Raw genomic sequence first — 22327 nt, 5'->3', positions numbered from 1 at the left:
CTGGATTCCAGGTCAGAATCGCCGGCGGGGACGTCCTCAGGATCTTGATTCACTCCGGCACAGGCCTGGCTTGGCGGGTGCAGAGTGCGCAGAGTTCGCAGTTCCGGGCTGATGCCAGGGCGTGTTACTTGCTTTGAGCAGTACCACTGCTCGTGGGAGACCCAGGTAGTCGGAGTCACAAGGCAGTCAGGTCCTCCAGGGTTTTTGAGGTTGCTGACCCCTGGAGATGCCGGGGTTTAACAGGAGCAGGTTTGAGGGTCGACAGGCCGGTAGGGCTGGGGCCAAATCAGTTGTCTTACTCATTTTAGCAGCTGCACGGCAGGTCTTAGTGTTCCTTGATCTTATTTCTTGTTTCCAAATCTGGATCTGTGGAAAAAGGTTCAGGATGCCCCTAAATACTAAATTTAGGGGCATTACAGATAGGACAAGGGCAGGGACCAATGGGTCCCTGTCCTGAGGTGGGTACACCCCCTAGCCTGCCCCTCTCCTGTGGGAGGGGGGCAGGAGCCTAGCTGTGATTGGGCAGGGCTCCCCATCTTCAAGATGGCCGGAGCCCGGGGTCGTGCATCACCTCACCTCTCCCACCTGAGAGGTGGAGTTGGCACAGGCTGGCACACACCCCTTTCTGACGTAGGTTTTCCCAACAGTCTTCACACCAGAGTGGGGGTCAGAACTGGTGGGGGCCAGTTGCTGAGTACAGCAAGTGGTTTGGAGAAGCTCACAAAGGCGGAATGCCTTTGAAGCTTCCCCAGCCCATCCTGGGGGAGGAGGGCTTGGCACCTCGTCCCAGGATGTGCATTGTTGCAGGCCCAGGAGAGCGGGGAGCTCTCCACCCAGGGGTCCAGCAACTTGTCTCCTGTGTGGCAGCCTAGGCTTCCTCTCAGACAAGACGTGCGATGTAGGTTAGGTTTCAGGGGGCATCCCTAAGATGCCATCTGTAGTGCATTTTACCATAAATCCCACACTGGCATCAGTGTGGGTTTAATGTGATGAGAAGTTTGATATCAAACTTGTCAGTGTTCAGTGTAGCCATTATGGTGCTGTGGAGTTCTTAATGACAGCCTCCCAGCACCATATACTCTTAATGGCATCACTGCACTTACAGTGCCCAGGAATGGCCCTGGGTACTGTAGGGGGGCTCAGAGCTCAGGCACCTGTACCCATACCACTGGCATAGGGCACCCAGCTAGAGGGGTGGCTGATGGATGCCAGGGCAGTAGGTTTGTGGGCAGGGCACACAGGGATGTGTGCCATGTCGACTCTTTGCTTAGTTCTGCACCTAGACACTCAGCCTGCACAGGCAGTGTGTGGGTGTCAAGGTACAGGGCCCCTAAGGGTGGCACAATAAGTGCTGCAGCCCTTAGGGGTCTTCTCTGGTCACAATGCCCTGGCTACCTAGGGTACCATGTACTAGGGGCTGACATGTGGCCAGAGATGCCAATTGGGTTTAGGCTTTAGTATAGTTTTTAGGCCAGGAACACAGGCCGTGGGTACCTGATTAGCAGGGACCCAGGGCACACCAAGGAAAAGTGCATCAGGTATCTGGCAGAAAGTGGGGGGGTACTGCAACAGAAACTCACTTTCTCACACATGCGCACTATTGTCCAAGGGAGGAGTCCCCTATCTCGTGACTACAAAGACTTCTTCCGAAACGACAACAACATGCAATCATCCGAGCCCAACACCAGGTGGCGATCTAATGCAAAGTGTAGAAATCTGCAGCTCTACATGCCAAGAACAGATGCATACTGGTAAGTAGCATTTTCCTTTAATTCCTTTCCACAGTGTCTGAAACTTTTTTCAGTCTAAAAGAATGTGCAAGTTGTCACACTGTACGTTTATCCCACAAGTGCATTTTCCGTGTTCATCCATCATAACCACTTTTGTCTTAATATTGCTGTAGCACAGTTTAGACCTATTCTAAATCTTAATATCTCTGATCTAAATGTGGAGTTTGGTATAGAGTCAACCTAAGAATACCACTGTTCATTCCGCCACGAATTCGAAGTAAATTGGACAGATGGCTTTCCCCCCTTTGAATACTTCATATCTTGTTCTTTAGTCTTTTTTATCTATATACAGAGTTTGCCTTTTGTTGTCCCTAGCTGAAGGTGTTCACTTATATTTAAATCCAATGCCCTACATATTCCCTCCAGGAGCTTTCTGGTGCTCTTGGCCCTCTACAGCTCACTGTGCATTATCTCATATTTACAAAGTGACAACAGTGTCAGCACCTCCCCTGTCTCCATGCTCATCCAGAATCTTACATACTCAGTATAAGTTTGTTAACTCCAGGATATTAATCCTGTTTCCATTCTTATTGCTGGGTCATTGCTGACCGTGGTAGTGAAAGTAGGCTTTTCAGGCATTTCCTCTCTTCATATCCCAATTCAATTTGCCACTTAGGCTTACCTATTCAACTCCATAGTGGAATTAAGGGCGGATCACGGCTTCATAAACAGGTAGAATAGGTCTTAGGCACATATCTCCATAGCATTTATTACATTTTTTTAAGCTCATTTATTGACACCATGGTTCTCACTTTGAGTCCTTCAATATGATCTTTCTACAATAGTCTCTGTTCAGACTATACCCCTAAATATTTATTCACTGTTCCTAGATTATTAGGCTCTAAATACCATTCAAATTTTACATATTTTTCCCAAATCCTTGCACCTTGGTCTTATCTATATTTACCACTAGTTTTTTGTTCTTGTTGCAGTACTCCAAGAATGTATTCACTTTAATTTGTAGACCTAGCCATTATGACCAGATCATCTAAGTAAAGCAAGCAAGCTATATGTGTGGCATTCATTTTAGGGCTCGGGCCTTTTGATGCTGATTATACTGCTGGTAGATCAGCGATGAACAAAGAAAGAAAGCAGGGGAGCCAGGGCACATCCTTGGCGTAACCCATTCCTAATAGGGATTTTCCAGGTCAATCTTCCTTCTATATTTATGATCCCATGCGCCCAGTTATGTGAAGGCAAAAGGATAATGTCATTATAAAATTTTGTACAGATTCCTTCCATATCTTCCTTAAATCTTTTTAGCTCCAATCCATACTCTTTCATGTTCCCCAATTGGATATATAAAGTAATTATTGTCAGACAGTCATACCTATTATCTTCAATGCATAGGTGAACTCTACAGGCGACAATCCAGTTGCTTCTCACTTTTATGGTTTACACCTCTTTATGTGCCTTAGTGGATATAAGTATTGTCAGTCCCCCAAACGGCTTTACCTGCCCCACTCTAATGCTGGAGGTTTGTCGCACAGCGAAGTTACCTGTAGATTTAATCTCGTATAATTTCATCATTTCCTTAAACACTTCTAGCCTTATCATTTTTATAAACCCACAGATGTTCCACAATAGAATTCCTAGGCTGTGCGACCCCCTCTTCTTCCTAATCTATACCACTCAACCATCCTGACTTGTTAGTAGCAGAGATTGCCAGCGCTGCATAACAATTCCCTTTGCAGTGACCTTCGCTATATTCTTCTGGGCCATGCTTTGGAATCATTACTTTGAGTGCACCCTTCTTACTACATTCTACGTGTCTTCTATTCATGATGCCCTGTTCATCAAAGGTAACTTGCCATGATCCTACCACAGGATGGTGTTTCAAAAAGGTGATTGTGTTTTCTATTTCTGAGATTTCATTTTCCATCACAAATGTAATGCCTTCCTTTAGCACCTCCTCTTTCTCAAGTGTTGCCTTAACTATTTCTGAATACAAGAACACTTTTGTTACTCCGCTACCCTGAATGTCATTGATGAGCCCTACTTTTCTTACATTGTTTGATGTTAGTCTTCAAGCTTGGGCATTTGAGAGGGAAAATAGTAACTGAGAACAATTCAGAGGGACTAGTTACTTGTTCTTTTACCTTTTCTCTCCCTGTGTATGGCTCTAGATATACCCATAACTTATTTTTTCCCAGCCATTCTATATAATTGTTCTATCGGACTTGCCTTCTTTACTTGATTTATCTTCCCCTTTACTATTATCTCTTTTTTTAGGCTTGTCCACCCTGATTTACTGTCTGTTTCTTTACTACACATCCCAGTCTTCTTCTACATAGCCGCCCATCTTTCTCCTAAAAGGCGAGTGATTCTTCCATGTATCGGCCCCCTGGCATCCACGTATAATTTTATTTTCCAGGGGCCGCGTATTTAGAACCCTGTGTTTGCTTCTTTGTAGTATCTTTTAAGGGGCCTTTACGAATTGCCTCCCCTTTCCTAATTTATTTGTCCTTCAATGGCCCCTTTCTTATTTCCCTTTTGTGTGGTATGCACAGCCTATACATTGTGGGCTTGCCCCGTGTTTTTTTTTATCAAAATTGGGCATCTCGAGATGTAAACTGTAGGTGCTCTTTAGCTATATCCCCTCCATCCTGCCCGTGAGCTTCTTTTGGCATGGTTTTACTGATACCCTCAACTGGCCTTGCTAAGGTTGACATATGATATGATCCGTTATTTGTTTGAATTCTGAAACAATGGATTGTAACTGGCCCTTCTGGGATTTTAGAATATCATTGTTTTATATCAAAGATTCCTTGCAGGGCTTTTTTGCGTAATTAGCATTATATCCAACATTGAGGCTGACGAAGATGCTGAAACGTCTAGATTTAAAGACGAATGCTGAGCAAAAAAACCTGCTTCTTCGTTAGTCATCATCAAGCTCTGTTCTAACAGGTTGCCCGTTTCCTCCGTGTTCCCAGATCCTACTCCTTCCTCCCCCGTGCTCACTGTCACACTTTCTAGCACAGCCTTCTTGTCCGTAAGGGAAAACATGCAAGGGGAATAATCAATCTTGGCTCTATCAGAGAATGATAACGAGATCTATGTTTTTTGTAAATGGTAGGAGAGGTCAAGAGGTCGCACACTTTCGTTCCCTATGTCTCCACCCCTTGTGTTTCTCTCACCTGAGGGTGATACATCAGCTTGTACCTGTGGGTTTTTTTAAATGTCTGACTAATACATCTTTAATTGATTTGGAGACTGAATGCCACCCTGCCTCATTCGGTAACAGGCTCTTTTGGATGTTTTTTTTCCTTTGAGGCCCTTGGTGAGTTGTTTCTTGCCTCTGCTTTTTGCTCTCTAGGGTCACCTAATATTTTTTCCCCCTTCTGTTGTAAATTCTGTCCTTGATGTGACCTGGTTCTAGAGGGGACCATTCTTACTTACTCTGTACCTCCGGTCTGCCACTTAATATTGTGTGTTCTTTATACCTCAGTGAAAATAGAGAGGAGGGGGCTCCGTGGGCTTAGTGCCTATCAGTTTTGTCCCCTCTTCGAGCATCGCAATTACAGCGCCACTTAAATGTTCATACGACTGCAACTTCTGCTTGCACTTTCCTCTACCTTGCTGACTCGCTGTATAGGGAGCTGCTGCTGCCTCCTCTTTTCTATTTTCCTGGGCTGCTCCGCCGCACGTCAAACTCCATCTGGCTCCCCGGGCTGAGTAAGCATGGTAGCAGCCCACTGACCTCCGGGAAGAATGGAAATCCACCGGCTGGCTGAGGGGTTGATTTTGCTTCTATCATTAATGCCCCACTCGCACCCGGGGTGCTACGGTGGGCTACAACGCACCTGCAGGGGTATTGCGGCCTCTGTTTTATAATATATAAAACACTAGTGCTGCAAACTGACATTAGAATCAGCAAGGTGTAGGCCATGCAAGGGACAGAGTGACTTGGAATTGGAGAACAAAAACAAAATGTTCTCTGAGGCTTAGTGTGACACCTACCCAGAGTGTTGTATTCAGGTTCAGTCAAAAATTTGCAGTGTAGAGCCTTCTGCTAAAGCTTTCTTCTAAAGATGTTTTAAGCTTCATATTTGATGTGCAGTTAACTTCGGTGTGCGAGGTGTGCGAGGTGCTGCTTTTACTGTGCGATCTATCAATGAGATCTGTTTTAAAAAAAAAAGATGTTTTAAAATATGCTACTTTTTTTCATTAATTCTTCTTTTCTCATTTTACTGTTCATTGCTTTGCAGCAAAATATGGCAATCCACAGGAAAATCAAACAGTCTGAACGGGAGCTTGAATATCTGGAAATGAAAGAGAGGGAGGTATGTCGACAAGCAATCCTGAACTTTGACTCTTGTCATTTTTGGTTTAGTTTGTAAGAAATGTGTTGATCAGCAATATTTTTTTTCTACAATCTTTCTTTAAATTGTCCCAGCTGTCTGTGTTGACCCACAGAGGTTTGAGTAGGCAGTCAGAACTCCAGGGTAGCTCCATCTACTTCTTAGACTGTTGCTCTGGAGTTGGTTTGCGTAGACCAGACAAGATAGCATCCATGAACATACAAGACTACACATTTTCCTGTCCCTGCAGCTCACCTTTTCCCTACCAAACCAAGTAATCTCCTTGATTGCTTTACTGCTGGTGGGATTGTAATGGCCTCTTGTGTAGAGATCATAACAAATATGTTTCGTATGAATACTTTTAAATGCAGATTTCTCACCTTTGAATATTTCCCAGTCTCCAGACTCGATCTGGAAACCTTTTCGACTAGTGCTCCTGTACGCCGCTTGGTGTTACCATGCTGCTTCGCATTGGCTCCATGTCATTCTAGAAAAGAGAGCGGAGCCACATATAAGCAGGATCCCTGCGCCCTGAATATCAGTTCCTTCCTTCCTAAGCCTTTCAACGTGGATCTGGAGCTCCACTTACAAACATGTTGTTTTTCTGACCACTTCTAAAACCAGTTCCAGTGTGTTGGGAAATGATCACTCCTCCTAAAACTACAGGTTTCAAACCATGCTGGAACTGCAGGAAGCAAATGTTGGTAACGGACCGCCTTGAGGAGCCTCTCTGGTGTTTGGGCTCTGGCAATTATTCTTAGTTGTGTGATAAATGTGCTTTATACACCTGAAGGCGATCCAGTACTGGGAAGCAAAGTATATGTCTCCAAACACAAGAAGTAGCAACAGCCTTCATGTAAATCCCATCGTGTGCGTGTAATCGGTCCAGCACCCGGAAGCAGTCATCCTCACACTGAAAGTCCTCCAATAAGTCCATATTGAAATCAATGTAAAAGAATTAAAATAAAACCAGGGCTTGACCCCATCCCACTCTTCCGAACTTAGAAAGGGTGTGATGGCGTCATGACATGAGTTGTTAAACTTTGAGTTTTTCTGGAGAGCTAATTCCTCAGCTGCTCCCCCCATTTGTCCATAAATTCAGCAGGCCTTCAGCAATGCTGCAGCAGATTGAGGTATTTAAGGATGCCATGCTGCAGACTTTTGGTGTGCTTCCAACACCATGTAGTGCACTTCTCAGCTCCAAGGAACACAAGGTGCCATCAGTTGGGTTATTCCCAGGGGATCTATCTTTGTCAACTTCTAACCCTCTTGTTACCAGCTACAGACTCTGGTATATGCTTTCACCTGAGCCGGCCCATCCTCTACCGGTGCCGGCAGAGGATCTAGGCTGATTCAGATGTTAGACACCAACCAAATTTGGCCTTCTCTTGCCCGATGTGGCATTGCGAAATTACAAAAGCAAAACCAATCATCATACAGTCAGACTGTGACCCGGTGCCTCTACCAGGGCAGACATGTCAGCAGAGGCTTCATTATCTTTTTGGCTCAGATTCTAAAAACCCCTTACAGATGAAATGGCGAGGTCCGACAGGTCACCATGGTCAGCAGTATCCAATACTATGTGGCGTCACAATGTTCAACTCCTGGCCCTGTACTGATCTTCATGGAATGTATGAAATTGGACAGAACTGAGGTGACTGGCACAGGTGACACCTATATAATTCTGTAATTCTGCTGCCAGAGCCACGTGCAACCATTCAATCCGATTCTTGGTAATCTTGTAAGACGAGGAAAAGGTGTGAAAATCTAGTATGAATAAAAAGACAGTAAACCAAAGGTAAGAAATCTACTGTTGTAATGGCATTAGAGCGATCTACATGGCTATAAATAAATTTACTAGAAAGATGTCACACTATGAAACAGTGTTAGTATATTGTTTAAGAAATAAGTTATTTTAATCAGAATAAATATGAAATTTGTCACTCACACCAACTGGTGTGGCACGTGTTGGTGGTGATAGGGTTGGGAGGACGTACACCACAAGTGCAAAAGAATACCCCAGCATGGGTGGAGTTGTTTTGCTCCAATGGTTAAAATAGCAAATGAAGCAGATGACCGGGCAAAGTTATAGAGATCTGCCCCTATGAAAAGAAGTAAAGCAGGTTGGAGTAAATTCAAGCTATCCCTGTTTGCCAACATCATTTAATTTTCATTGTCATATTAACAGAATGACAATTTGTTTTTTAACTTTTGTGTTTTAACTTATTTAGAACGCGATAAGCATTGGTGCCTCAATAGAAGTAAACTGTGAATGACGTGGTAACTAAAAGGAGCATTTTTTCTCTGTCAAAGGTGAAACTTAAAGAAAAAGGAAGCGAGAAGCGAGAGCTGAGCGAAATGTCACCAGAAATTAAACGTCCTAAATACTTGAGAGATGTACAGAGGTAATTGAAGCCTTCTAAATTCTAGCTACTTGATCAGTGGAGGTCAGTTATACTAGTTCAATCCATTGAAAGATATGGGATAAGGAATTCATCACTAAAGTACCAAAAAGTGGAATTACCAAAACCAGACTGATTATTTTGGTATTGGTTCATTGGGTGTTTGGTGCATTGTAACTAGCTACTTAAGTTTTATTTTAATTTGTGTTCAAGGAGTCAAAGCTGTGTTGTAGTTGTAACGATAATTGCTGGTATGACTGGTAATGTCATTGTTTTTCTAAAGAGTGAATCTGTAGGAAGGCTACACAATTGGAATACAAATATTTAAAAGTGTGTGTGGGCCACTCTGTTGATCCCTTTGAACCAAGAGGACCAAATCAGTCACTCATGAAGTGAACTTCAATAAACAGATTTATACAAAAAAAAATATTGCTAATGAAACAAATGCCAGAGAGTCCTGGTATGTGCAGGTTACTTTATTGGGACTGACTGAGAGCTGAGCTGTTGCAAACTTGTTCGTTATTGAAAATATACATGTCTGTATTTTTTACACATATGCGCAAGTCGTAAACTCCCTCAAGGAAGTCACTTAAGTTTAAGATGCCATTTCTGTAAAATTCCTTTGTATTGGTGAGCTTTTTACTAACACTTTGCTCTTTCAGGGACAGTAATTCTCCTATCAGATCTGAAGCTGATGGTGACACCAAGGTGAGGCGGACACCAAAAGCCACATGGAAAAAAGGTGTCTCTAAGCCAGGAAGGAGCCAGCAGGACCGAAAATCCCCTGGGGAGGTAATCTTTGATACTGCATAAGTGACTTAGCTGAACCCTGTAAAGAGTCCCACTGAAGGCAATTGTCTTCATACCCTTCTTAAGAAGACATTATGCTGAAAGAAGCAGCTAATTTTCACAGCTTTATTCTACAGATATGAAATTGTATGAGTGTGGTCTGCATGTGGCTTTCTACTTAAACAAGCATTTGCAATGCAATAGGTCGCGCATTAGGAAAGTTTGAGCTATTGGTCTTGTAAATGACACATTTTTAATTTATTTGTTGGTTTTGAAAATAGCGAAATTAATAGCTTTGTCATTTACAATGCCAATACTTTTAACTTTTGCAAATGTGACACCTATAGCATTTGTAATGCAACATGTTTTGTATTTACATGACTTAGATGTATTGATATATCAAATAACAATGGCTTTAAATTTTTTTAAATAATTAATACTTAAATAAAAGTTATTGTAATTTATAATGGCAATAGCTTAAACTTTTGTAAATAACTTTTGTGAAGATTATGTTCAGTGTATTTTATTGTGACGAAAATCCAAGAACAGAAGTGAAATATTAACCTCTTTTTGTGACATTTGCAATAAAGCTTGAAACATTGAGAGAACATATTTGAACCAGTTGTTGTTGAATGGTTGCACAGATTGATGCTGTGGTGGCGCTGAGTGATGTTGTGGTGGCGACGAGTATTGCTGTGGCATTCTGTGATGCTGTGGTAGTGCATAGTGATGTTGTGGTGCCCCTGAGTGATGCTGTGGTGCTCCTGAGTGATGCTGTGGCCGTGCGATAGATAGAGTGAGGGCGATAGATAGATAGAGGGAGGGAGGGCGATAGATAGAGTGAGGGCGAGAGACAGAGTGAGGGCGATAGACAGAGTGAGGGCGATAGACAGAGTGAGGGCGATAGACAGAGTGAGGGCGATAGACAGAGTGAGGGCGATAGACAGAGTGAGGGCGATAGACAGAGTGAGGGCGATAGACAGAGTGAGGGCGATAGACAGAGTGAGGGCGATAGACAGAGTGAGGGCGATAGACAGAGTGAGGGCGATAGACAGAGTGAGGGCGATAGACAGAGTGAGGGCGATAGACAGAGTGAGGGCGATAGACAGAGTGAGGGCGATAGACAGAGTGAGGGCGATAGACAGAGTGAGGGCGATAGAGTGAGGGCGATAGAGTGAGGGCGATAGAGTGAGGGCGATAGATAGAGTGAGGGCGATAGATAGAGTGAGGGCGATAGATAGAGTGAGGGCGATAGATAGAGTGAGGGCGATAGATAGAGTGAAGGCGATAGATAGAGTGAGGGCGATAGATAGAGTGAGGGCGATAGATAGAGTGAGGGCGATAGATAGAGTGAGGGCGATAGATAGAGTGAGGGCGATAGAGTGAGGGCGATAGAGTGAGGGCGATAGAGTGAGGGCGATAGAGTGAGGGCGATAGAGTGAGGGCGATAGAGTGAGGGCGATAGAGTGAGGGCGATAGAGTGAGGGCGATAGATAGAGTGAGGGCGATAGATAGAGTGAGGGCGATAGATAGAGTGAGGGCGATAGATAGAGTGAGGGCGATAGATAGAGTGAGGGCGATAGATAGAGTGAGGGCGATAGATAGAGTGAGGGCGATAGATAGAGTGAGGGCGATAGATAGAGTGAGGGCGATAGATAGAGTGAGGGCGATAGATAGAGTGAGGGCGATAGATAGAGTGAGGGCGATAGATAGAGTGAGGGCGATAGATAGAGTGAGGGCGATAGATAGAGTGAGGGCGATAGATAGAGTGAGGGCGATAGATAGAGTGAGGGCGACAGATAGACAGAGTGAGGGAGACAGATAGATAGAGTGAGGGCGACAGATAGATAGAGTGAGGGCGACAGATAGATAGAGTGAGGGCGACAGATAGATAGAGTGAGGGCGACAGATAGATAGAGTGAGGGCGACAGATAGATAGAGTGAGGGCGACAGATAGAGTGAGGGCGACAGATAGATAGAGTGAGGGCGACAGATAGATAGAGTGAGGGCGACAGATAGATAGAGTGAGGGCGACAGATAGATAGAGTGAGGGCGACAGATAGATAGAGTGAGGGCGACAGATAGAGTGAGGGCGACAGATAGATAGAGTGAGGGCGACAGATAGATAGAGTGAGGGCGACAGATAGAGTGAGGGCGACAGATAGAGTGAGGGCGACAGATAGAGTGAGGGCGACAGATAGAGGACGATAGATAGAGTGAGGGCGATAGATAGATAGATTGAGAGGGCGATAGATAGAGTGAGGGCGATAGATAGATAGATAGAGTGAGGGCGACAGATAGATAGAGTGAGGGCGACAGATAGATAGAGTGAGGGCGACAGATAGAGTGAGGGCGACAGATAGAGAGAGGGCGATAGACAGAGTGAGGGCGATAGACAGAGTGAGGGCGATAGACAGAGTGAGGGCGATAGACAGAGTGAGGGCGATAGACAGAGTGAGGGCGATAGACAGAGTGAGGGCGATAGACAGAGTGAGGGCGATAGACAGAGTGAGGGCGATATAGATAGAGAGTGAGGGCGACATAGATAGAGAGTGAGGGCGACATAGATAGAGAGTGAGGGCGACATAGATAGAGAGTTAGGGCGACATAGATAGAGAGTGAGGGCGACATAGATAGAGAGTGAGGGCGACATAGATAGAGAGTGAGGGCGACATAGATAGAGAGTGAGGGCGACATAGATAGAGAGTGAGGGCGACATAGATAGAGAGTGAGGGCGACATAGATAGAAAGTGAGGGCGACATAGATAGAGAGTGAGGGCGATAGAAGGAGGCGGATGGAAGAGAGCAAAAAGATCAACACAGGAGAAGCCAACAAAGAGTTAGAGAATGAGGCGGGGTGGAAGAGAAGAGCAGATCAGCACAGGAGAAAAGAACAGGGAGTTAGAGAATGGGCGGGTGGAAGAGAGCAGCAGATCAGCACGGGAGAACAGAACAGGGAGTTAACAAAGGAGGCTGGTGGAAGAGAGTAGCAGATCAGCACAGGAGAAGAGAATAGAACAGGGAGTCAAAGAAGGAGGTGGGGTGGAAGAGAGCAGCAGCTCAGCACAGGAGAAGAGAACAGGGAGTTAAAGAAGGAGGTGGGGTGGAAGCGAGCAGCAGATCAGCACAGGAGAAGAGAACAGGGAGTTAAGGAAGGAAGCGGGTGGAAGAGAACAGCATATTAGCACAGGAGAAGAGAATAGGGAGTTGGAGAAGGAGGCGGTGAAAGAGATCAGCACAGGAGAAGAGAAAAGGGAGTTGGGGAAGGAGGTGGATGGAAGATAACAGAAAGATCATCACAGGAGAGGTGGTGGAAGAGAGCGGCAGATCAGCACAGGAGAAGAGAACAGGGAGTTAAAAAGGAGGCAGGTGGAAGAGAACACCTGATCCGCACAGGAGAAGAGAACAGGGAGTTAGAGAAAGAGGCGGGTGGAAGTGAATAGCAGATTAGCATAGCAGAAGAAAACTGAGTTAAAGAAGGAGGCGGGTGGAAGAGAGCAGCAGATTAGCAAAGGAGAAGAAAACGGAGTTAAAGAAGGAGGTGGGTGGAAGAGAGCAGCAGATCAGCAAAGGAGAAGAGAACAGGGAGTTAAAAAGGAGGCAGGTGGAAGAGAACACCTGATCCGCACAGGAGAAGAGAACAGGGAGTTAAAGAAGGAGGTGGTGTGGAAGAGAGCAGCAGATTAGTAGAAGAGAACAGGGAGTTAAAGAAGGAGGCCGGTGGAAGAGAGCAGCAGATCAGCAGAGGGAGAAAAGAAGAGAACAGGGAGTTAGAGAAGGAGGTGTGGAAGAGAGCCGCATAACAGCACAGCAGAAGAGAACATGGAGTTAAAGAAGGAGGCGGTGGAAGAGAACAGTAGATCGGCGGAGGAGAAGAGAACGGGGAGTTAGAGAAAGAGGCGGGTGGAAGAGAACAGCAGATTAGCACAGGAGAAGAGAAGAGAACTGGGAGTTAAAGAAGGAGGTGGGGTGGAAGAGAGCAGCAGATCAGCACAGGAGAAGAGAACAGGGAGTTAAAGAAGGAAGCGGGTGGAAGAGAACAGCAGATCATCACAGGAGAAGAGAACAGGGAGATAGAGTGAGGGCGATAAAGTGAGGGGCGATACATAGGGTGATAGATATAGTGAGGGTGATGGATGTAGTGAGGGTGATAGATGTAGTGAGGGCGATAGATGTAGTGAGGGCGATAGATAGAGTGAGGCCGATAGATAGGGTGAGGCCGATAGATAGGGTGAGGCCGATAGATAGGGTGAGGCCGATAGATAGGGTGAGGCCGATAGATAGGGTGAGGCCGATAGATAGGGTGAGGCCGATAGATAGGGTGAGGGCGATAGATAGATAGATAGATAGAGTGAGGCCGATAGATAGAGTGAGGCCGATAGATAGAGTGAGGCCGATAGATAGAGTGAGGCCGATAGATAGGGTGAGGCCGATAGATAGGGTGAGGCCGATAGATAGGGTGAGGCCGATAGATAGGGTGAGGCCGATAGATAGGGTGAGGGCGATAGATAGGGTGAGGGCGATAGATAGATAGATAGATAGATAGATAGATAGATAGATAGATAGAGTGAGGCCGATAGATAGATAGAGTGAGGGCGATAGATAGATAGAGTGAGGGCGATAGATAGATAGATAGATAGATAGATAGATAGATAGATAGATAGATAGAGTGAGGGCGATAGATAGAGTGAGGGCGATAGATAGAGTGAGGGCGATAGATAGAGTGAGGGCGATAGATAGAGTGAGGGCGATAGATAGAGTGAGGGCGATAGATAGAGTGAGGGCGATAGATAGATCGAGTGAGGGCGATAGATAGATTGAGTGAGGGCGATAGATAGATAGTGAGGGCGATAGACAGATAGTGAGGGCGATAGATAGATAGTGAGGGCGATAGATAGATCGAGTGAGGGAGATAGATAGATCGAGTGAGGGCGATAGATAGATCGAGTGAGGGCAATAGATAGATCGAGTGAGGGCAATGGAGTGAGGCCGATAGGTAGATAGATAGAGTGAGGCCGATAGGTAGATAGATAGAGTGAGGCCGATAGGTAGATAGATAGAGTGAGGCCGATAGGTAGATAGATAGAGTGAGGGCGATAGATAGATAGAGTGAGGGCGATAGATAGATAGAGTGAGGGCGATAGATAGATAGAGTGAGGGCGATAGATAGATAGATCGAGGGCGATAGATAGATAGATCGAGTGAGGGCAATAGAGTGAGGCCGATAGGTAGATAGAGTGAGGGCGATATATAGATAGATAGATAGATAGGTAGGTAGGTAGGTAGGTAGGTAGATAGATAGATAGATAGATAGATGGATGGATGGATGGATGGAGGGAGGGAGGGAGGGAGGGAGGGAGGGAGGGAGGGAGGGAGGGAGGGAGGGAGATAGATAGATAGATAGATAGATAGATAGATAGATAGATGGATGGAGGGAGGGAGGGAGGGAGGGAGATAGATAGATAGATAGATAGATAGATAGATAGATAGATAGGTAGGTAGGTAGGTAGGTAGGTAGGTAGGTAGGTAGGTAGGTAGGTAGGTAGGTAGGTAGGTAGGTAGATAGATAGATAGATAGATAGATAGATAGATAGATAGATAGATAGTTGTGTGGGGGGTTGTGTGTGTGGGGGGGGTTTGTGTGTGGGGGGTTGTGTGTGTGTGGGGGGTTGTATGAGTGGGGTTGTATGTGTGGTGTGTGTGTGGGGGGGGTTGTGTGTGTGGGGGGGTTGGGTGTGTGGGGGCTTGTGTGGGGGGGTTGTGTGTTGGGTTGTTGTGTGTGGGGCGGGTTGTGTGTGGGGGGGTTGGGTGATTCGATTCGATTAGCTTTATTCGATTTCAGTATAAAAATCATAAAAGCAACAACAATACATAAATATACACCAATACATTTCATTTCATGAAAAATAACATCTATTAAAATGGGATTAAATCGATAGAATAAATCAGCTAATCATTGGAGAGCGAGATAGTAGATCAAATTGATTAAACGTGGAAATGATGGACCTCTCGACCCAAGGCCACTTCGGCCCATCAGGTGGTTGCTCTGTGCTTTTTGACATTGCGACGGGACATATAATGTTCTAGGGTAGAATTCGCTTAGGCTCCGGATAGATATAGGACCATCTCCTATTTGTGGCTGCTAAGATTGGAGATATGGGACGACATATTTATTCCTAAATTTTACAAGTACCAAATCGCCCGCAATATCTTTAGGAAGAGTTCCTAGCCAGCCCACCCTTCTAACACTTAGTATGGTGCCATCAATGTTGGGTGGCAGAGGTCTATTTTTGGTTAGCCACAACACAACCTTGTTTCTTAGGTCCTGATGTCTTTCATGTTTCCCCTTTATAAGTTCTGGTACTTCCCGAGAGGACGCACACAATAGGAGCGGCCTCTGGTGGCAAATGTAGATGGCTAGTTTTAAGTGACATATTGTCACGATTAACCGCTGTTCCCTTATGTGATGTTGTTTCTTTGTTCGGCCCTACTCTAGAGTAAGAACTCCGTACTGTTGTGGCAGCTTTCGGAGGATTTAAAGTTTTCAAATGTGGGGTTACTAGTTGATTACGGGTGGTCTTACTTCGTGTGGTGGTTTTAGGCATTTCTGTGGAGGCTGGACGCTGTGGTTGAGAGGGTCCTGCCAAGGTTTTTACAAGTGACGAATTGGCCTTAATTGCTTCCTCGACACCCGTGAGCCTATCCTCTAAGCTAGTCATTTTATCAATCAGCGGGGATATTATTGACTTCATGTTTTCGATCGAGGCCAATAAAGAAGCATGGATAGGTGCTTTCGGGGTGGCAGTGCTAGGAGTGTTGGGCAGTGGGAGATTTGGGTTTAGTTTTCGTTGCTTGGCCTGACTCCCCATTTGTTTGACCCCATCTCTCTTCCTTTTAGCAGAAAAGACCTGAGGGGACACTGCAGATTGAGAATTTTCTTTTGGTCGTATTATAAGGGGAGTACCCTATGTGCTTTGAGTTAGGTGAACTTGACTGCTGGACCGAGGGCTAGTCATTGCTATTGGGCAAATAGGAGCACTAATTTGCACATTTCCTAAATCCACAAGAGCGTATGTGGATTTACACATTTTGTTTAGTTCCTCCAGTAGTGATATAACTGGAGCTGCATCGGCAGACTGTGAAGGAGAACACATACTGGGAGAACTATCCATGGCTGGGGATCGTTCTATTCTCTCTAACCCACTGGCAACGGGGAGTGTTGCCCTCTTTGGAGTGGTGTGGCTCAATGGTTAGAGGCGGCAGACCCGGAAGCAGAGGTCGGCCCGGGACCAGGGTTTGGTTCCCGACGCGGCAGGGTCTTGGGCCATGGTCAGCGGACTCGATAATTCTCGCCTCGGTGCCTACTCCAACCATGGGTCCCACTCAGCAACTCTGGGCAATAGCTTGCTTAATCTCTACTAACTGCCCCATCTGCGCCGGGGATGCCTGTCTTCACCTTGGAGATGCCCAGGAGGGACCATCTCACAGGGAAAGCCAGGATGGGTTCCCCAGCGGTATACAGCGCCGGGACGCCCGTTTGCTGGGGCAGCTGTGCGCTTTACAAGTATACGACATTTTACATTTAACATTTATATAGTAGTCCACCGTTCCCCTAAGCAAGTCACTCTGGAAGGAAAGATTTCTAGTACCCCCCTTACAGGTCATAGCGTAATCAGCATCAACTACCAAATAAAAGTTCAACAGTTCCACTATAGTGGCGCTTGTGAAGGACCTAAGAAACTGGGGATTGTCAATGGGTATCTGTACCTTTTGTCTTTTTTTCTTCCTTTCTTAGTTCAGTACCAAGGGGGGTGTCCCCGTCCCGGCCTTCTCTGGCCTCGGATGGCCACAGATGGCCCGCCCTCTTCCCGGGCTCCGCCCGGCACCGCCCGCTACGCGTCCGCGACGCAGAGGAAGCTGTCGGGATTTAAGCGCCTCCAGGCGCGCTGTGCAGGAAGTGGGCGGTGTTGTCCTCCCAAGGCAGGCTGGGAGCTGTAGTTTCCACCCCGCTCCGCGGCCGAGCGATGTCACCAGCTTGGCGGCGGGGGCAACCACAGCGTCAGGGACCCAACGCTGGTGTGCTGCCTAGCAAAGATCCAGGATAGCAGGTATGTTTTGGAGCCCCCCTCTGTGCGCCCACTCAGGTTCGAAGCGGTCCCCGCTCCTCCGTGGAAGCTGTCGGGATTTAAGCGCCTCCAGGCGCGTTGTGCAGGAAGTGGGCGGTGTTGTCCTCCCAAGGCAGGCTGGGAGCTGTAGTTTCCACCCCGCTCCGCGGCCGAGCGATGTCACCAGCTCGGCGGCGGGGGCAACCACAGCGTCAGGGACCCAGCGAGGGTGTGCTGCCTAGCAAAGATCCGGGATAGCAGGTAAGTTTTGGAGCCCCCCTCTGTACGCCCACTCAGGTTCAAAGCGGTCCCCGCTCCTCCGTGGAAGCTGTCGGGATTTAAGCGCCTCCAAGCGCACTGTGCAGGAAGTGGGCGGTGTTGTCCTCCCAAGGCATGCTGGGAGCAGTAGTTTCCACCCAGCTCCGCGGCCGAGCGATGTCACCAGCTCGGTGGCGGGGGCAACCACAGTGTCAGGGACACAGCGATGGTGTGCTGCCTAGCAAAGATCTGGGATAGCAGGTAAGTTTTGGAGCCCCCCTCTGTGAGCCCACTCAGGTTCAAAGCGGTGTTTGTGGGGGGTTGGGTGTGTGTGGGGTTGTCTGAGTGGGATTGTGTGGTGGGTTGTGTGTGGTGGGTTGTGTGTGGGGGGGGTTTGGTGTGTGTGGGGGGGGGGTTGTGTGGGGGAGTTGTATGTGTTTGGGGCTGTATGGGTGGGTGTGGGTGTGTGTGTGTGTGTTTGGTTGTGTGTGGGATTGTGGGGGGGGGGGTTGTGTGTGGGGGGGGTTGTGTGTGTGTGGGCAGGGGTTGTGTGTGGGGGGTTGTGTGTGTGTGGGAGTTGTGTGTGTGAGGGGGTGAGGGTTGTGTGTGTGGGGTGTTGTGTGTGTGTGGTGTTGTGTGTGTGTGTGGGGGTGTTGTGTGTGTGGGGGTGGTGTTTGTGTGTGGGGGCATTGTAGGTGTGTGGGGGGTTATGTGAGGGGGTGTTTTGTGTGTGTGGGGGTGTTGTGTGTGGGGTGTTGTGTGTGTTGGGGGTGTTGTGTGTGTGGGGGGGTGTTGTGTGTGTGGAGGGGTGGTGTGGGTGGTTGTATGTGTGGGGGGGTTGTGCGAGGGGTTGTATGTGTGGGGTTGTGTGTGGGGGGTTGTGTGTGGTGTGTGTGTGGGGGGGGGTTGTGTGTGTGTGGGGTTGTGTGTGGGGGGGTTGTGTGTGGTGGGGTTGTGTGTGGGGGGGGCTGTATTTGTGGGGGGTTGTATGTGTGGGGGGTTGTGTGAGGGGGGTTGTGGGGTTTTGTGTGTGGGGGTATTGAGTGTGGGGGGTTTGTGTGGGGGGTTGTGTGTGTGGGGGGGGTTGTGTGTGGGGGGGTTGTGTGTTTGGAAGGGGGTTGTGTGTGGTGGGGTTGTATGGGTGGGGGGTTGTGTGAGGGGGTGATGTGTGTGTGGGGGGGTTGTGTGTGTATATGGGGTGTTGTGTGTGTATGTGGGGTGTTGTGTGTGTGTGGTTGGTGTTGTGAGTGTGGTTGTGTGTGGGGGGGGATTGTGTGTGTGGGTTGTATGTGTGGGGTTGTGTTTGGGGGTTGTGTGTGTGTGGGGTTGTGTGTGTGTGGGGTTGTGTTTCTGGGGGGTTGTGTGTGGGGGGTTGTGTGTGTGGGGGGGTTGTGTGGGTGGGGGTTTGTTTGTGTGCGGGGTTGTGTGTGGGGGGTTGTGGTGTGTGTGTGGGGGGTTATGTGTGGGGCGGGTGTGGGGGGGTGTTGTGTGTGTGTGGGGTGGTTGTATGTGTGGGGGGGTTGTATGTGTGTGGGGTTGTGTGTGTGGGGGAGTTGTGTGTGGGGTGTTGTGTGTGGGGGAGGGTTGTGTGTGTGGAGTTGTGTGTGTGCACGAGAGTGAAACACGGGCCGTTTAGATTAGCGGCACCTCATGTAAATACATTTCAAGGCTAAGAAGAAAAAAGAAGAGACCAAAGGTAAGTATAGACGGAATAAACCTGTAGATTCAAGGGTCGAATTCTCAAACAGAAAGCATACCTGCTAAGTCCTTCTGGCGAATATGCATCCAGGGGTCTATCCGTGTACAGAGGGGTCCACGCAATGCCAACAAAAACCCAGGAATAAATAAGGAGCTGAATAGAGAACACCTGTAGGGGTCTCTGACTCGTGAGTGTATAAAGCTCTTCCTTCCTATTATACCTGGAACAGGTCCGATGCCATATTGGGTGTATAGAAGATGTAAATACTAGCAGAAAAATGCCCACTAAAAATACGAGCCTTGCACAAATGATCCTAGTAGGTAGCGGATGAGGGTGACATAATACTATAAAGACTTAAAGACAGATATGTATTCACAAGCGGTATGGGCTGCGATGGCAGTTCAGAGGTAACTAAAAATAAAAGACGGACAGCTAAAAGAAGAGTTCAAATCTTGCGAGCTCCCAGTTCTCCTTTAAAGATAAGCGCAAGAAAGAGCGAATAAAACCTGGAAGAGGCTAATAAGTGACTAAAAAATAAAATGGATAAAGAAGCACAAGCTGGGGATGGTTCACAAGTAACAAATATGACTCAGAGGAAATCGTAACTTTAGATAGAAACCTGCTTCCGAGATGAGAGGTACTGGAAAGAGAGGAAGCACCCCAATGCAGAACATTATACAGTTGCGTTCGGGTTAATTTCTACCAGATGTGCCTCGCTGAAATGCTCTCAAGTATGTCATTGAATTACAAAGAAAACAATCTCTTGGCATTGCTGTGGTGCGGGCGTGGGGGAGCGCAATCCTTTGAAGTCTGATGCCGAGGCTCAGACAAATGGTGTATGGTGTGCGATGTGTGATGTGGCTGGTGATCTGCACGCGCCTGGCTCACATGAACTGCACCTAATCCGCAGTGGGTAGACTTGTGAAAGCCTCTTACTATAATCTCGCCGAACAATGCTTACGCATTGCTTCAGCGTGACCTAAAAAGCATTTCCTTCACCTGTATTTTCCTTACATGCAAAGACGGTTTCCTTTCTTTAAGACAAAGCTGTTAATGATTTTTAAGACGGGTAACTGAAGTTTGAGTTTGGATATCAACTTTGTGTGGGTGACCATATTTTTTCTTGTAGGCCAAACACGTAGCCTTGATGTCCTTTATCTTTAAGTTTGAAGTGATTTTTTTAGGGCTTACATATTTCACTTAAACACTAAATGTTTGGTGGCAGGTACATCTATCTTTTGAACTGCAGTGGAGATAAGGATGATGATCACTTTGGCCCACTGCATTTTACCTTCAGTTGGTAGAACTCATGCTTGTCTATTTCGTTCTTTCGTGTGACTGGCCGTAACAATGGAATCAAACCAAGCATTATACTTCAGTGCCCCCCTCGCCCCAATCGTTCAGTATTTGCATGAGTATGTTATAGCCCATAGTGTCCTTTATAGCTGATAGGTCCAAAAATGATAAACCAATATAGTTTTAACTCCTCCAGCAGCTTTGATTTCTGGCTGTTTGATGTGCTTGTCTGTGTTTGAAGTTGTTTAGTTACTTTTAAATAATTTTAATGAAATATTGCATGTTAGAAATTGACCAATAATTGTGAAATCTGTAGTCTGATTATGCAGCAGTACAGTAACACTATCTATTGTGGTTCAGGGATTGCTCATGTTGTCTGTGTGCATGAAAAATAAGTGTCTGTGCTAGTAAGGTGACATTCCTTAATACAAGACAACATGCTTGGATGTACAACCAGATGGCCAGCTTTAGTTGACTCTGCTATTTTTCAGCACATATCCTAGACTTAAAGACTTAAAAGGTTCGAGGACAGATGTTTGAATAGGTTACAGACATATATCTAATTTTGGATAAGCGAAATCCCTTTTTTACATGTTCTCAATAAATAAGACCACTGTATCTTCCCTGAGGAGTTCTTTTGGGTATTGGATTGTATGAAGTAGAATATGTATTTTTGACTTTTTTGTCAATTCAATTCAAAACAGCTTTATTCGGTGACAACAAGGCAAGCACCATAAAAGCATACTAACACACATGTATCTAAAAGAAAATACATTCAGACTATTATTCAGGAGCAAAAATTAATTATGGAAAAATATGTGCAAATTTAGGCTTCATGGGGAAAATAACACAATAAAATAACAAATCCATTTTCCAAAAAGTTCATAAAATTCAATCTACCACTAATTCATGCAATAAAGTGCAATCAGTGCAAAAGAATGCGATTAAGGAATGGTATTACTCATCATCTTTTCTTTTCCAGGGATTCTCATCAATAGTCATAAGCACTGAATATTCCCGCTCACGTGCGGGGACCCCGGAAATAATATAAAATTATATATGTAAATCACATATAAATAGCTCCACATATATGTATGCACATATATCATTTTTTCTCACACCAATGCAGCCCCAAAACTGAGGCTAAACAATGTAAATACTCATACATGCACTGAATTAGCAATTAAATAATTAAATAAAAAAAACATTAGGTCAAATAGCCCTTGAACTCTGTGTTTTAACGAGGAAAACACTCATTAATTCTGAAAATTGCTAATAAATAGACATGGTTAGCCCATAGGCTGCATTGTAAAGCAATAGCATAGAAAATGAAACCATTTTCAACAAATAAAACTGGCACCGTGCCTTTAAGGCAGCCATGACCCCTGGCTTTCCATGATGCCTCAGGGGTGACAGTTAGGTCAGTTGTTTTTTCCGGCTCCTTCAGTCAGGACCCTGGTTTAACAGCTCCTACATTTTTTTGACACCTGCCCTTCCTGTGGGAAGAAGAAGGCCAGGACTGATACACACCCTGTATCCTCTGTCTCCCTGAGACACACTCTGCAGACACCTGTGAACACTGCAAGACTCTATCTAGGAGAACCCTCAAGGACAGAGCAAGGATAAGGATCTATGGCCTCTCTGAAAGAGGTAGGTCTCCTAAGAGACCGAAAAAAACGAAGGACGT

General features: G+C 46.2%; 1 protein-coding gene across 1 annotated transcript in view; it reads left to right on the top strand.

Moving 5' to 3' along the window:
• LOC147692587 (RNA-binding protein 6-like) overlaps nt 1-22327 on the top strand; it is a 1208024-nt gene that overhangs the window by 1154883 nt on the left and 30814 nt on the right. The window contains exons 20-22 of the mRNA XM_086938798.1: nt 5999-6073; nt 8405-8496; nt 9156-9285. Coding sequence (XP_086794924.1) covers nt 5999-6073; nt 8405-8496; nt 9156-9285 — 297 coding nt within the window. The remainder of the gene's footprint in view (nt 1-5998; nt 6074-8404; nt 8497-9155; nt 9286-22327) is intronic.

Source organism: Lissotriton vulgaris, chromosome 9, assembly GCF_964263255.1.
Source record: "Lissotriton vulgaris chromosome 9, aLisVul1.2, whole genome shotgun sequence".
Classification (NCBI taxonomy): Eukaryota; Metazoa; Chordata; class Amphibia; order Caudata; family Salamandridae; genus Lissotriton; species Lissotriton vulgaris.
The sequence above is the reverse complement of the archived record's forward strand: the minus strand, read 5'-3'. Positions and strand labels throughout refer to the sequence as shown.